The 16294-nt window shown below is 59.0% G+C and overlaps 1 protein-coding gene across 3 annotated transcripts; it reads left to right on the top strand.

Annotated features, from left to right (window-relative positions):
• The first annotated feature begins 213 nt into the window (after positions 1–213).
• KCNA3 (potassium voltage-gated channel subfamily A member 3) lies at positions 214–15579 on the top strand. 3 transcript variants are annotated; one of them, XM_068918063.1, is made up of 2 exons: positions 214–3721; positions 13862–15579. In XM_068918063.1, the coding sequence occupies exon 1, from the start codon at positions 373–375 to the stop codon at positions 2116–2118; it is 1746 nt and encodes a 581-aa protein (XP_068774164.1). In that variant the 5' UTR covers positions 214–372; the 3' UTR covers positions 2119–3721; positions 13862–15579. The 3 variants fall into 3 exon arrangements, with proteins under 3 accessions (XP_068774164.1, XP_068774165.1, XP_068774163.1); XM_068918064.1 differs by lacking the exon at positions 13862–15579 and adding an exon at positions 10803–11708 and having other exon boundaries at positions 214–2400; XM_068918062.1 differs by lacking the exon at positions 13862–15579 and adding an exon at positions 10803–11708.
• Positions 15580–16294: the final 715 nt, after the last annotated feature.

Raw genomic sequence — 16294 nt, 5'->3', positions numbered from 1 at the left:
CAGGAAAACTCCTTCTAGGCAGCGCCGCTGCCAGGAAAAAACTCTTCCCCCCGCGCGACCGGCGGCCGCGGAGGGGAGACGCGGGGGCCGGGGGGCCGGGGGGGCCGGGGGGCCGCGGCCGGCCGGGGCGCGCTGCTGGGGGTGGCTCCGGCGAGCGAGGCGGCGCCAGGGCTGGGGGCGGATTTTTTGAGAGGAGCCTCCGCTGCTCAGAGCGGCAGCGGGCGCCGGAGGAGTCGGGCGGTTGCTTCTCCCTCTCCGCCCGCAGGAGGACGAGGAGGAGGAGGAGGAGGAGGAAGAAGAAGAGGCGCCGCCGCCGCCTCCTTCCTTCCTTCCTTCCCCTCCGTCCTGCCCGACCCCTTCTCCCCCACCTTTATGGACGAGCGCCTGAGCTTGCTCCGCTCTCCGGCTGCCTCCTCGGCCGGCCGGCCCCCGCGGGGCAGCGCCGCCAGCAGCCACCGCAACCTGGGCTACAGCGAGCAGCCGCCCGCCGCCCGGCAAGAGGAGGACGAGGGCGAGGAGGCGGAGGAAGGCAGCATGACGGTGGTGGTGGCGGGGGGCGGCGGCGACCCCTTGCCGGAGGAGCCGCAGCATCCTCACCCTCTGCTCGGCGGCGACCGCTACGACCAGCCGCCGCCGCCGCCGGGCGCCGCCGCCGCCGCCGGGCACCCCGCCGCGGGCGGCGAGCACGAGTGCTGCGAGCGGGTGGTGATCAACATCTCGGGCTTGCGTTTCGAGACCCAGCTCAAGACGCTGGCGCAGTTCCCCGAGACGCTGCTGGGCGACCCGCGCAAGCGCATGCGCTACTTCGACCCGCTCCGCAACGAGTACTTCTTCGACCGCAACCGGCCCAGCTTCGACGCCATCCTCTACTACTACCAGTCGGGCGGGCGCATCCGGCGGCCCGTCAACGTCCCCATCGACATCTTCTCCGAGGAGATCCGCTTCTACCAGCTGGGGGAGGAGGCCATGGAGAAGTTTCGGGAGGACGAGGGCTTCATTCGGGAGGAGCAGAGGCCGCTGCCCGACAAGGAGTTCCAGCGCCAAGTGTGGCTCCTCTTCGAGTACCCGGAGAGCTCTGGGCCGGCCCGAGGCATCGCCATAGTCTCTGTCCTGGTCATCCTCATCTCTATCGTCATCTTCTGTCTGGAGACCCTGCCTGAGTTCAGGGATGATCACGACTATGAGGGAACCGGGGGGACCTTTGGGACGGGTGGTGGCCCTTTCCCACCTGATGTCTTCACCAATTCCTCGTCCTCGGCTGCTTCCATGGTGTCGTCCTTCACCGACCCTTTCTTTGTGGTGGAGACTTTGTGCATCATCTGGTTCTCTTTTGAGCTGCTCGTCCGCTTCTTCGCCTGCCCCAGCAAGGCCACCTTCTCCAAGAACATCATGAACATCATTGACATTGTGGCCATCATTCCCTACTTCATCACGCTGGGCACCGAGCTGGCCGAGAGGCAAGGGAACGGCCAGCAAGCCATGTCCTTAGCCATCCTTAGAGTCATCCGCCTAGTCAGGGTCTTCCGCATCTTCAAGCTCTCCCGGCACTCCAAGGGGCTGCAGATCCTGGGGCAGACCCTCAAGGCCAGCATGCGGGAGCTGGGTTTACTCATCTTCTTCCTCTTCATTGGCGTCATCCTCTTCTCCAGCGCCGTCTACTTCGCAGAGGCCGATGACCCCAGTTCGGGTTTCAGTAGCATCCCCGACGCCTTCTGGTGGGCAGTGGTGACCATGACCACAGTGGGCTATGGGGACATGCACCCCATCACGATCGGGGGCAAGATTGTGGGGTCTCTCTGTGCCATCGCGGGGGTGCTAACCATTGCTCTCCCTGTGCCTGTCATCGTCTCCAATTTCAACTATTTCTACCACCGGGAGACCGAAGGTGAGGAGCAAGCCCAGTACATGCACGTCGGCAGCTGCCAGCACCTCTCGTCCACCGAGGAAATGAGGAAGGCTCGCAGCAATTCCACCCTCAGCAAGTCGGAGTACATGGTGATAGAAGAAGGGGGCATCAACCACAGTGCATTCAAACAGGCTACCTTTAAGACAGGCAACTGCACAACCACAAACAATCCCAACTGTGTGAACATCAAAAAGATCTTTACGGACGTTTAAAAACAAAACAGAACAAACAAACAAACAAACAAACAAAACCCTGAGGCTGCGTTGCAAAACAACAACAATAATAATGCAAAATGACTGTGTACTCAGTGTTGTGTGGAACATGCACCATCGTCGGTCCGTGTGTGCCCTTGGTTTTATACGTTTCCTTTTTTTTTAGATTGTTCCTTTCTATCGATCATAAAAAGGAGGATTTAAAATGCTCCGAAGAAAAGAGGACGGGTAAAGGGTAAAGGCGAGGAAGACGAAGGCAAAACACACTCACCCTGGAAACAGGTGTTTGTTCTGCAACGTGTGGCAGGGCTGCTTTTGTTTTCTCCTTTCTGGGGACGTCTTGCTTGGCTTCTGTTTTGTTTTGTTTTGTTTTGTTTTTGTCCTCCCCCTTCCCTAAAGGCAGTGTGTAGCTGTTTTCCCTTCCATCACATAAGCTCACTTGTTGGATTAGCAACCGCGAGTTGGGTGGGGAGACGAGAAAAACATGTTGCGGAGCTCGTTGGAAGGAGATGGGGGTTGGGAGGAAAACGACCGCTTAATTTTGCAAAGAGTCTCTGTTACCACATTGTTAAATGATGCTTAATATCGAAACATGTGGTGTGCCATTAGGGGCGCATCCCAGATTCCCTTTTCTCCCCTTCTAGATCTTTTTTGAAATTCTAATCTGGCCGGAGAGCGAGTGTAATCACTTCTGATTTAAACAGCACGAAGAAACAAAAAAAAAATTCCTCATTTTCTATTCCTAACTCCCTTCCCCTGCAACCCTACGGGATTATTGCATCCGACAGAAAATTGCTGTCCGCCCGGCGAGCGTGAGCACGGGGCAGGGGGAGACGAAAGCGCAAGATTTAACGCTCGCGGCGAGAGCCCGGGGCGCGGGGAGCGGTGCCGGCGCGGAGCCGGGGCTGGCGGCGGCGGCGGCGCGCTCGGCACCCGAACCCGCGGGAGATTTCCGCCCGGCTGCGATGCAGTCGCGGGAGCGGCGGCCGCTTCATCGCCAGGAGATAAAAGCGGCCGACGGCGCCTTGCAGCGGAAGTTGCTAATTCGGACCGGAGTGATGCAGTTGCCATGGCGACCCCGGTTTCCTGGGAAACCCCCGAAGGTTGTCATGGCATCCCGGCTGCCAGCCCCCTCGGCGGGTGCCCTTCCCGCAGCCGCCCTTCCAGACGCTTCCAGCTCCCGCGGGACGGCCGCGACGCCGGCGCGGAGCGGGTGCCGGCCCGAGGCGGGCGCTCCGCACCCGTTGCCCGGCCCGCCGACCGTCCCGCTCGGTCCACGTCCCCCGCCGCATCCGTTTGTAGGCAATAAGCACGCCAAAAGTCCACCTCGCCCCGGCCGCCCCGGCGACGCGATTTGGGAAGCGGCGTCTCTCGATGCAAACGCAAGCGCCCGCCGAGCCCGAGCGGCCGACCCACGTGCGAGCGCGAGCGGCGCCGAGCCGGGGATTGCCGCCCAGCGACGCCAACCTCTCCAAACCGCGGGGGAAACCCACGCAGCCGTAAAGAGCAGCATTGCAAAGTGCCCCAAACCCCGCCGGGGGAAACCATGCCCGCTTCATCCTTCCTTACGCGCCCGGGGCCGCGGGACGTCAGACAGGAGCAGGTGAGCTTCGCCCGCGGCGCTTAACGCCTCCTAAGGTACCATTGCTTTTTTGGGACGGACCTGATGTCTTGCCCAGTTTTGCATCCGACCGGGCTGCCCTCATGTATTTATGCGCCTGTTGGGTGGAGTGCAACAACACCCTATGTCTCCTCTGATTAACCGGCTTTTCCCCCCCTCGCCGTCGCTCGCTCCGGGCGGGCAGAAGGGGCGGCAAAGCCGCGCGGCTCTTGGCAGCCCCGTTTTCTTCCGCTGAAAAGGTTGCTGGCGGCGTTTCCGCCGCGAGCAGGGCCGACCGGTGCTCGCGGCGCGGGCTGGGGAGGCAGGGCCCCGCGCCGCGGGTGCTCGGGCGCCGCGCACCTCTCCGGCTCGGCGCGCCTTTGCCCTTGCTCTGCGGTTTCTCGCTAAGTGCAAACAGATTCCTTCGCTGTAGCGAACCGCGCGGGAACGCCGGGAGATGCCTCTTCCAACAAAAGAGCAACTAGACTCGTAACCGAGGTGAGTCACACGTTTAGCCGAGCGTGCAGAAAGGGAGGATTTGTCCCGGGGAGATCCTGGCCGCGCGGAAATCAGAGCTGAGCCGGGATTTTAGCCAGACTTAAAAGGATCAGAGCAATTCGTAACATGTAACGCTCGCCCTTAGCCTCGTCTTAGCCCCGCTGTCTTGCTCAGTTAATAAAAAAAAAAAACCCTTATAACCGAGCAAAACACCGGGGCAGCTCCTCAGCTAACGGTATCTGACAGCTTTATTGGAGCTGCAGTAGTTTACAGAGGCTGAAGATCTGATCGAATAATCTTTATTAGTTGGATGTGCTGGAGCTTTGCCACGGCGGGAGCTAGCAGGCAGCTCGCATCTCCCGGGCAGCCTTTTCCAGGGTGGCAAAGGTGGGACCCGCAGCCGGGAGACCTTTTCCGAATAACCTCCCGGCGGGTTTTCACCCGCGCCGGCCTGGCTGGGTTGTCCCGCCGTGCCTCTCGCCCCGCTTCTGCCCGTCCTGGCGGAGGCTGCGATGCTTTTGCCCGCCACGAGCTCTCGCTTCTGTATTGTTACCAAAGAGTTGACGCACCAGGCTGGTTTGGGTTTAAAAGCAGTGGAAACACTCTCCCACTCAGGAGGGTTCGCAGATGAGTTTTGCATCTGATTTTTCCCGGCGACAGCTGTACGTATGGCAGGGCTGGTATGGAAACCGCGCGTTAGCGTGTAGGTGGCATAGTACAGTCTGCAGCTCGCTGAGCCGTGCGGACACGTGCCCGGCTGCTCCTTCGCTTTCAGGGCTCCCCCTTGCCTGATTTTGAGTGCCGGACGGGACAGAAATGACTCAAGACTGGTTTTATTCACAAGGAAAAGTAGCGTACGGGAGAGACGGCGAGGAAGGCAGCGCAGCAAAAGGCCGTTTCTCGAGCCGCTCTGTCCTTAGGAGCAGCCCGCGAGCGGGGCGGCTGCGCCCGCGGCTTTGCCTTGGAGCGGGCCAGCGGCGCTCAGCCAAGCTCCTGCCTGACCTTCTCCGATCGCGATCCGAAACGGAGCGGCAGCTGGCGTTGCTTCCCCGCCTGGCGCCGCCGCCGTGCCCTCCGAAACCTCCTCCTCGTCCTCCTCCTCCTCCTCTTCCTCCTCCTCGTCATCCTCATCTTCCTCCTCCTCCTCCTCCTCCTCCTCCTCGTGGTGCCTCTGTCCTCCACCCGCCTCCTCTGCCAAGACCAAGCGACGCCGGCTCCGGCACCGCTGCGACGCCCTTCGGCTTGCCGCCTTGACGCCATCACTTTTTCAGCCCTTTTTTTGGCCTTTCGGTCCAAAACACTCCCGTTTTGCAGCCCAGTGAGCGCCGTTGGGGTGCCGTCCGACCGTGGGTGCAGACGCGAGTGCGGGCCGGGGGGATGCCCGCTGCCTCCAGGAGGGTCACGTTTCCTCCCGGGCAGTCACTGCTGCTCCATCACTTGACAAAGGAAATCTTTCTCTTATCCTCATTTTTTTCCCCAAATCCGGTGCCGCCGAGGCCCTGAGCTGCGGGCTACGGAGCGTCTTTCCAGCGCCGGGGAAGGGACTCTTGCAGCGGGCGAGCGCGCTTAGAGAAATCGGTTCAAGCGTGTAGTTTGGAGCCCTCTTCCTGCCAAGCTTTTAAAATATGCATATCTTTGGGTGAGCGCACGGAGGCTCTGAGCCCAGCCTGCTTGGAGACCAGGCTTTTTTTTCCCCCCCGCCCCGTTTTGCCTTTTTTTTTTTTTTTCCCAAACAAAAAACTAGGTGGCTTGCAGACCCGCGAGTAAAACCAGACAAATAGGATTTCAGCGGGATGACTGCATCGGGCCTTAGGTCTCGTGCTGCGCACGGAGAAGGGGAGCCGCCTAGGCAGCCCTCGCGCAAAGCCAGCGCAGGCGGAAAACAGGACTTTTCCGGGTGTTATCGGCTCTTTGTGCTGCCGCGGGGCCGGCGCTGCTCTTCCGCGCCGTTCCCCGCTCCGGGGCTGCTTGGGAGTCCGGCGCGGGGATGTGGCCGGCTGGCTGATCCCGTCGGGCTCGGTCGTGCGGCTGGAGGATGTGTTACAGGCAGGTAGCCAGGCTGCTGCTGCGTTTCCCAGTTTTCCCTAGTTTTCCCTAGTTTCACGTATATGCTGGAGGCTGCTCGAGCGCGGGGGACCCCGAAGGCAGCCGGATTGTCCCGGCCCGGGAATCGCTGCCCGGGCAGAGCGGGCAGATATCGTAGGAGGTTTCTTAGCTTCGTTTTGGGGCTTTTCCCAGCTGGAAATGGGTGAGCTGATGTGAGACGAGTTGTCAAGTTCTCAGAGCATCGTCCGGGGCCGTCCGGGAAACGATCTAACGGGGAAGAAACCCCAAAGTAACGCTCCCGCAGCGACGGGGCAGCCCGGGGCTGCTCGCGGCTCTCGGGCGGGCTGGAGGAGCCGGCGCGGTCCGCAGCGGCCGTCGGCCCCCCAGGGCTGCCCGTCCGCCCCTCCGGGACCGGGGCAACCACCCGGCTGGACCCGCCGGCCCCAAACCCGCGTGCGGGGCCAAGAGAAACCTGTGCCAGCCGGAGGGAGGATGCTTCATGGCGATTTATAGCTCTCCTGGGGCAAAAAAAGGACTGGCGTTAGGGCAGAGGAAACGGCGCAGATATACAGGCAGAGATATTGTTTAACATCGGCCAAGCGAGCTCACTGCCCAGGCGCAGAAGCGCCTGCCCGCGGCGCCTGGCTCGGCTCCAGCCGGGGCCATCGCGCCACATTTGCTGCTCTGAACCCTGCCGGCCTTGCTGCGGTCGAGCCCGGGACACAATCGAGACCTTTTACACCCGATCTTGGCTTCCCAAGCAGGAAAACGAATAATGAAAGCGATATTCATCCCACCGAACCGGGGGGCGCGTGTCTGCTGGTTTGCACTTTGGAAGGCATCGGCGCTGCAGCGCCTCTGTTATTTGTCACCGGGCTAAAGCAACTCGCATTTTTTGCTCATGAGAACTTTCCTCCCGGCGGAAGAAGGATGCACCCGAAGCCGTTTCATCACCGCCGCTGGAGCGCGAGGCGAAACCGCCGTGCAGAACGCTCCGCGGAAACCCTGCGGGAACTGCACCGCCGCCGCGTTTGCTCCGTCCGGCCTTTGAGGAAACGCGGCTCTGACGCCCGCGGGTCGTGGCAGTCCCTCTGCCTCTTATCGTTTTCACCGCCGAGGAGGCCTTGCAGTAGGACGGCGCGTGACCGTCCCCTCCAGGCAGCATCGGTTTCCTCCTTTTTCCGAATCGGGACACGCTCGAGCAAATTAAAACCTGGCTCGTAGTGCTGCGAGCCGAAGCTTCGGCGTCCCCCTGGTTGGGAGCAGCTAAAATCCTACCTATTACTGCTCTTCCCCTTTTCATAGCTCAAATAATCTCTCCCCAACCGTGTTGCGCGCTACTGTTAAGACCTCTAGGTTAGCCGTGCAGATGACAGCATGCTCTGCTGGGTTTCTGGGGGTGATTCATTTCCTTTGGCCTCGTATTGCAGGTGCTTTTCTGAGCAGCGACAAGCTCTGGCACGTCTGCTGCTTTTCTACATTGGTTGCCCTTAATTTTTAGCATCTTTGCACACACGGGAAGGCCCCGGGTTGGACGCGCAGCTCTGACAACCGGCAAAAGCCAGCAGCTAGCTTCTGCCTTGCTGTCAGGGAGCGTTAGTCCGTTTAGTTTTCCTTTGACGCTGTCCAGCCCCAGCTGCTTCGGACAGATACGGAAAATCCTTTCGGGTTGTGTCATGGTTCGATCGGCAGCGGAAGCAGGGGAGGCTGAGCCGCGCGCCGGCAGCGGGGCTCCTTGCGGCTCCTTGCGGCCCCGGGGGGCTGGCGCTCGCGAGAGCCCGGAGGTTGCAGCGGAGCACAGCAAGGACGGCCGCGCGTTCTGCAAAAGCATCCTGCCAAGATGCTTTTTTTTTTCCTGCCGGGGAGGGGGAAAAAAAAAAAAAAAGCAGAAAAATATATATTTGCTGTTTCCTTGTCGGTAGCAAAAACCGAGCTGAACGCGCTGGGGCGTAGCGGGTTGATTCTTGCGCAGGGGGATTCTTGCCACCGGCCCGTGAAAACAGGCAACTTTGCAGCACGGTGACTTTGGGAGATGCCGGCGAGGAACTGCAGCCTCTCCCGCCGGCTCTGTGTTTCGTTGTAGCCAACGGCGCTTCCCGGCGCATCCCGTCACTGCCGACCGACCCCACCGTCCCAGCGTCGGGGCCGGCGTGGAGCGTGGATCGGGAACGAAAGCGCGGCCGAACCGGCCTGCCAGCCCGTGAAAGCAAGCTGATGGATCCGCGTTTGTAGTTATTTTCGGCGATCTCTCAATCATCTGCTTTCCTGGCATTTCATGCGCCCTGTATTGGCTTTAGGGTTTCGTTTTCCAAACGAAAGTGTCACGCGAGGCCAATTCTTACAAGAGGTTATTGCATAAGCACTTCCCTTTAGCAGCCAAACTTGGAATGCAGTAAGAAGAGATCCCAAGTTAACGTGATAGGAGTACGATAAGATGCATTTCCCCTAAACCCGTGCTGACTGGCAGCAATTACATCTTCGTGGTTAGTTCTGTATTAGCAGTCTCAGCCGTGCTAGCATATTTTTTGGGATCAGGGACAGGCGGACAGGCCCGTCCTTTTGCAGGTCGCCCTGTTTATTGCTTAAAAACTTGGCGCAGCGGGAGCTGTTTTCCAGCCCCCTGGAATTCCAGCCGTTCCGGGACTTAAGGGACGGTCAAGATTAACAGCCGGGCGCGCGGCTCCGCCAGCTCTGCACTCATGCATTTGGCCGGTTTCGAGACGTCTCGCGGTGGTGGCTGCTGGTTAATGTCCTCTGCTTCTGCTGGAACGGAGGGAATTTCCTCCGGGAACACAGCTGGAGCCTTTCAGCAACCGGAGCAGCAATAGCTGTTGAACGCATCTGTTTTTTTTGCCCTGCTGCTTGGTGAATTCAGGGAGCTAATGGCATCGGGACAGTTTGAGGATTTGGGTTTTCTTCCCCTTTACCAGCGCAGTGATACGCAGCTTCCGAAAACGGCATTGGGGACCCAAAAGCACCGGAGGCTGGTTTGGAAACGCTGCTCCAGGCTGGTGCGGATGCGGCCGGATGCTCCGGCTCGTGGATTTGCCTGCGCCCCGTGCGTTAGCTGGCGTTGCATTCGCAGAGCCCGCGCGCTGCCCTTGCCCGCAGCCGAACGGTATTTCCCCAAATGCTCTGCCCGGGGCCGGGCCCGCGCAGACGCTCAGGGGAAGGCGCTATTTGGGTTTCGTTTTGTGTAATGCTATAATGATGCTGGAGGATGCTGGCAATTTTACCACCGATTTGCAGAAAAGCAGGAGCGCGTTCCCTGCCGGGCAGGTGCGTGTGCGAGGGCTGTAATCTCCCTCGAAAGCCCAGCCCAATGCAGCATAAACCCTGCTTAACTTTAAGCGCACGAGCAGTCCTTCTGGCTCTTAAAGATAAGCCTGTACTTGAGCAGCCTGCCGGCCTGAGCCCCGTGCAAGCAGCGCTAAGCTCGTTTTCCCCCCCCAGCTCTGCGCTGCTTCGCTTCTCGCAGGAAATCCCACTTCTCTCCCTTTCCTCCGCCTGCTTTTCTCCTTTTCTTTACCCAAGAGCTGGTGCCGCCGCGGGGCTCTTCCCACCTTGTGTATCCCCAAGCCGGCTCTGCTCCGGCGGGAAAAGGCTGGGTTGTTGCGTTTTTATTTTGTGACGACGGGCGAGCTGCGGGCGGGCAGGGCTCCGTATCCGCGCTGGGCTCCGGAGCGGCGCCGCGGGTCCTCGCCGCCGCTCGGCACCGGCTGCTAACGAAGCATCCGGCGCGCGCAGCCTGATCCGGTGGGAGCGCTCCTCTCGGCAGCGTGCGCCCCAACGCGAGGTTGAGCATCCTTGATGAAACCTCCATCCGTTCATTTTGGAGGCGCCGCTTGAAAAACGCCCGCCGAGGGGCTGCTGCCGGCGCGGGGGCCAGGACGAGCCCGGGTTTTGCCGGGCTCCGCTCCGGCCGGGAAGATGCTCCGGTTGGGGAGACGGCCGCCCGGCTGCGGTTGCTGCTTCGGCATCCGCTGCAGGGCTTGGGCTGTTTTTTGGGGGAAAACGAGAGGGGTTAAGCGCTTGTGTAACGTTGTGCCTTAAACGCGGGGCAGAGCATCTCGTGGCGTTCAGCTAGCAGCCGGGCCGAGCCCCTTCCCGCTGCACGCTGCGTTTGTAAGCTCAGCCCGTCGCTTAGTGCCGCGTGGAGCGTATCGGCTCGTAACGAAACCGGCTTGGTTAAGATGGAAACCTGGTGAGGGGGAAAAAAAAAAAACCCTCCTTCATGCTAATTATTCAGAATAGGGTTTGGAACGTGCCGTTAATGACAGATAATAGTTACCAATTTGAATATATTTAATGGAAATTTAATTTTTCTATCTTTAGCTCTAAATAGAGCCAGAGCCTGTATTGCACTTAGTTTGGGAAATGCTTTTAATTAGCAAATTTTCCCTTCTCATTGGTGTCCGAGGGGGTGAGCACGCGAACTATGGTCCCCTTTGCCTTGGGGAAAAAAAAAAAACCCCAACAACGCGTTGCTTGTTTTCCAGACCGGGCTGTGCTTTAGCTGTCCTTTGCTCTGCCCCCACAGATAACAGAAGACGTTGCAAACTTAAGAGCCTCAGCGCCGGATCGGCAAACGCAGCGTTTGGAAGGAGCCGCACGCGTCCCGGAGGCGGCCGTCGCTGCTGCCGAGCGCGTCGGGGACCGGCCGGCCGGGTGCCGCGGCCTCGCGCCGCCGCGGTCCTCCCGGGCTAAAGCCGTTTCGACGGGTCGTCCGCGTTTTCTAACAAGCGCCTTAGGTAGAAGGGAACGTCTTTTCGGCCGGAAGATTATCTCCAAATCACGTGCAATATAACGAGCCTGAACAAAGCCAGGAAAAAGGAGGAATGGGAGGTGGAAATCATTTGGACGTTATTTCGGGCTTAAAAAAACCCCAACCTAACAACAACAACAACAAAAAACCCCTTGAAAGATTAAGCAAGCAGAAAGGAAATGAGGAAACGCTGAACGGAGCTGCTAATAAGCAGTCCAAATGTTTTGCTCGGGGTGGGGGGAAATACGGTTGCTCGCGCTGTGCCCCTCTCAAATGACGCCGGCAGTTTTCGGCGGGGGGAAGCGAATACGTTCTGTCCTGTTTTCCTGACTTTTCTGTACGTATTCTTTGTAAGTAGGTATGCTCTGTACCAAAGGCTGTGATTTATTTTAAGTCCGCGCGGCACGCCCAAGGCAGCACCCTCTCCACGGATGCTGAAGAAAACGGTGTCGAGCAGTCAACAAGTTGTGCCTTGCTTTCCGAATCACTGCACGAAAAACTCAAGAAAAACCGAGTTTTCCCGGTGCGGAACAGCTATAAAAACCTAACGCCGGCCGATCGCGTCCCCGCTTCGTTTGGCCGGAGCCCCGGCTCCCGCCTCTCCTGTTAACGCGGTACTTCACCGCGGGCGACTGTTCTAGTATTTCGTTCCTAATACTATAATAAAAGGGAAGTACGTCACCCCCGCGCCGGTGGCTGCTTTGTTCTGCACGCTGCCTGCGTCGCTCCGCTGGCTTCCGCCGCCGGCGCGGGAGCCGCAGCATCCTCGCTCGCTCGCTCGCCGGGGACCGAGCTCTTCCGCGCCGGCTCGGCCCTTGGCGTCAGCGCCAAAACGAAACAGTTTTCTAAAGCCTAGTTTGGGGCTAGGTTTGCTACAGATCTGCTTGTAGCTCGGCAGAAGAAGCTGTCACGAGCGGTGGGCAGTCTAAGTCCTCCCTGGGCTTGTTCGAATTCATTTCCAGCTTGGTAGAAACCGTCAAGCTTGGAGGGCTGAGCCCGTTTCCAGCCCCGCGAACCCCGAATGCCCAAGCAGCGGCCGCTTCCCCGTTGTCACTGGTGCACCAAGGGAAGATCTCGCCTCCGAAACCTCCGCGTGCACCAAAAATATTTGCAGCCTTTCCTGCCGTTTAACAGCTTTGCGGCGCGGGGGCTCTCGAGGCCGCCGAGGCTGCGCGAAAGCTTCGGCAAGGCTGAAACGGTCTCGCGCCGCCAACCCGGGCAGCGTTTTTCTGCCGCGCTGGTGGGTTTGGGTTGCAAACAGCCCGAGCGTCCGGTTAAGGTCTGATCCACCATCGCCCAGCTCGGCTGCTCCTGCCCCTGCGCGTCCGGTCGCCCGCGGCGGGATCCCGCCGCAGCTGCACCGTGGCAGGAGGAAAACTGATTTTCTGGCTTGCAACCCAGGCCGGATGCTTGGGAAGCCCGGGTCCCAGAGGTGTTAGATTTAGTTTCTTTGGGAACATTACACAGTAGCTCTTGCAACGGGGAGGGTAGAACGTATCAGCACTGAAGTTGTTTTTATTTTTCGCTGGTGTTACGGCGAGTTTTTTTATGGCCCGGGTGCGTAACGGAGTTATGCCTCCTGCATTTCCAACGCGCTTAAACTTTGTGCAAGTGTCTCTCTAGGATGGTCGGAAAAAAAGCTCGCTTTCCCATCGCCTTGGGGGCGCGTGAGCCGGAGCGGTCCCAGCAGCTGAAAGGCCACGTCCCGGCAGCGAAGCTCAACCCGGCGCCGTCCGCTGCTCCGCGCTTCCCGGGCCGGCAGCGCATCCACCCGACGGAGCGAGAAACGGTGCGGCGTTTCAACCCCGTTCCCGTCGTGGCACGGGTCGGCGCGGGAACCCGCCGTTGGGGGAGCGCCTTCGAGGCGTCCTCCGCGCTCTCGGGTCTCCTCCGCTCGCTCGCTCGAAAGCGTCCGTGTGCTTTTTTTCGAAGGAGCCGAGCGCTCCCTAAGTCTTAAGCTGTCGGTCCGGCGCGCGGTACGTGCCGCCGCGATGCCGCGCGTAGCCTCGCGCCTCTCGGGGCTAAGCGGCAGAGGCGCCGTCAGGCGCCGTGCTGAACAGCCGGCTGGCTCTGGCGAGGGAAGGCAAATTGAAAACGCATCCAGTCGATTCATAAAAAAAAAAAAAAAAGGGAGGGATTTGATTGCGGCCGACATCAAGGGAAGAGCAGAAAAACCGCGTGTATTCGTTCTCCCGGTCCTCTGAACGCAGGCTGCTCATCTTCATTGACAGTCCTGAGAGCCGCCCCCAGCCTGGGCGCTACGCGCGCTCTGCCGGGGCCGACCGCCTACGCGTCTGCCCGGGGCTGCCGTCCCCTGCGAACGCTGCAGGCCACCCCGGCGCCCGACGGCGTTTCGGGCGCTGCCGAGCCGGGCTGCCCCAGGCGCTCGAGCCGTGGGAGCTCCCGGCAGCGGCGACGCTTTTAGGGGCAGGGCAAAACCGGACTGCCGAAGCGACAGCCCAAGGGCGTGCAGGGGGCTTTAATGGCACGGGATATTTGATGGTAACATACCGTTTTCTCTCCGACGGCTTCTAAAACGAAGGAATTGAGGGGACATATTGTTTTTTCGTTGTTCTCTTTGGCCACTCCGCGTGCTCAGGTCTTGCAACGCTGGATAAAGCGACGCCAGCAAACTACGTCTGCGTGGACCTAAGCCGGCGTTCAGGGAGGAAAATCACCTGGGAGATGTTCCCATGGCTGAATTTAGCATCTGAGCTTTCTTAATTGGTGGCCTGGAGTCCCAAAATGTTGTAGAGCAAGGGGGGGAAGGTTGCTACCTGACCACCTTTGATGTCCAATGCGGAAGTAATTCCTCTTTTTTCCTTTCCCATCAGCTACTAGGCAAGCTATTTTCACGCTGTCTTCCTCCGACTGAGATGGCTGGATATAATTTGGACTTTGCTTTCCCTGGTCAGCGGGCACGGCAGGCGCTACGCGTGCTTTGAGCCGCGCTGCAGGCGTCCCGTTGCGGTCTCGTGGCCCTGATGTCCTCCTAGCTCCCGTCTCGCCTGTGAGCCGTGCTTAAACCTGTTCTTTCGATACCGGCGCGACGCCGAAACAAGCCGTGGCGTCCTGCCGTTGCGGCGTGGACTCCGTCGGTCCCCGGCGAATGCGCGCGATTTTGTCTGGTTGCGTGGAATTTTTTTTTTTTTTTTTTTAACCTGATGTCGAATTTATTTTTGTAACGTTTTTTCATTAGAACTTACAAACGGTATTTCACACGCCAGGTTCAATAAAATGGCTAAAACCTGCCCGTGTGCTGCGTGTTGTAACGAGGTGGGCTTAAAACGAAAGGCGGGAGGGGGGGAGATGTTGGCGTTGCGCAGCGCGAGCAGAGGAGGAGGTCTGAGATGCTACGTCCCCCGCGCAGCCTCACCTCGCCTTTTTCGGAAGGAAACAAAACTGAAGTTTGCTGCAGTTCCCGGGAGTAAAACTTCTTTAGAGGGGGCCAAAATCTTCCCCTTTCCAATGTCCTGACGGACGTTTCGGAAACCTTGTCCTCTGCCACCTAAGCTGCCTACCGCATCTCTGAGCTTCGCCCAAAAGCAGACGCGGCCAGACAGCGTCAGGGCTTCTGTGTTACCAGTTGCCTTAAAAGTACTGAATAGTAAGAGAAGGATGGAAAAACAAGTTACGATACTGCAAGCCGCGTTTAATCTGCCGCAGCTGTAGCCAGCGTCGCTTCGGCAAGCTGCAAGCAGTTAGAGACCGGCTGTGTGAGGACCTCCAGGACCAGCTAAAAGTGATTTTCCCGTTCCTCTTGCTTTTGCATCACCTGTCTCTGGTAGTCACGGATGTCATTTAAAAAGCAAGAGGCCAAAAACCCAGCTTGGCCTGAGATTTGAGGTGAGTGGTAGGAGCCTGGGGAAGTGTGGGGAAGGCAAGGGCTGGTTTGGGATCCAGACGGCGGGGTAAAGGATTAGAGATGGTGCTAGGAAGGCTTGAACTGCAAATGCAAATGCTGTTGATGGTGAAAATGGAGAAGAGGGAAAGCAAGTCCCTGTTTGCCTGGTTTGGGTCTGATGGGTTTTATTTTGGAGCCTGGCCTTGCTGGTGGGTTTTTGGTGGTTGCACGACAAGGCTGGGAGTGCTCCCCAGCTGGAGACTGGGCTTGTGCAAGGGGGGCTTTCCACGCTGCTGGCTGAGCATGGGGGCTCTTGTGGCTGCAGAGGCTTTTCCCTGCAGTGACTTGGGTGTCTTGCAAATCCCTTTTGTGGGGCTGAAATCCAGGGGGACCTGGTAGGAGGCTCAAGGTGCTAAGCTGGGGGCTCGGGCAACTAATGGGATGGGGAGCAGAGAGGCAGCCTGTGCCTGCCCTGGGCTGCAGAAAGCAGGTCTTAAATGGGGGAATTCAGCAGTGCCAGGGATGCTCGGCTTCTTGTGTTGTACAAATCATCTTGTTTGACCCTCGGCCCGTGCGGGCGGCGTGGGGCTCCCTGTGCGTCTGCACTCTGCCTCCATCTCTCAGCTTCTGATCGTTTTGACTTCTGCCTTTTCAGGGCTCTTGGGTTTCTCAAAGCAATGTCAGACAGGCTCGGTCTGTGCAGTTTTGGCTTTCCTCGAGCGTGTGGCCCGCTGGGGAGCTGGCGTGGGGACCAGCCGCCCCCAAGGAGCATGGCTCGCGAGTCTCCTGTCCCCGGGATGTGGGTGGCTTTGAGGTTTGGGGCAGCGCAGCGCATGGGTTTTGGTTGATGTGCAGCTTGCAGTTAAATGGGGAGGTGCTTCAGCAGCTGTGAAAACCAGGATGTCTTAAAGCTCGAGATGTGGCTTGGCTTTCTAGGTGATGTGAACCCCTGCGGCCCAAACCAGCTGGGTGCAGGGGCTGGCTACGCGATAAGCAGCGTGCAGTATGCCCGTGCCTAATCTCCCCTGGGCACCAGGGGTGAACCTGGGTTTTGAGATGCCCATGGCAGCGTTTCCAGTGGAGAAGCCCATACTGCTGCCTGGGGCAATAAAACTGGTGGAGGAGACATTGCATCAAAGTGCTGCAGAGGGAATGGATGTGCTCGTGGCTGAGAGCTGATCTCAGGATTTTTATTATTATTATTTTTTTAAATTTTACTAACTCCTTTCCTTTTGGAAAGAAGAACAGCCCAAAGAGCAGGGGATGTAGCTCCATCCAGGGTGGTGGGATGTGAAAACAGGGTGTCTCATGTTGGACCTCTGCAGATTATAAAAAGCAGCGGGTAAATGCTGCTCTGGCAGTAACGCTGCAGAAAGCCTGCGGAGCAGCATAGAGATCTGCTACAGGGGAGCTCTGCGCTGGG

The sequence above is a fragment of the Struthio camelus genome, chromosome 24 (genome assembly GCF_040807025.1).
Source record: "Struthio camelus isolate bStrCam1 chromosome 24, bStrCam1.hap1, whole genome shotgun sequence".
In the NCBI taxonomy this organism is placed as follows: domain Eukaryota; kingdom Metazoa; phylum Chordata; class Aves; order Struthioniformes; family Struthionidae; genus Struthio; species Struthio camelus.
The sequence above is the reverse complement of the archived record's forward strand: the minus strand, read 5'-3'. Positions and strand labels throughout refer to the sequence as shown.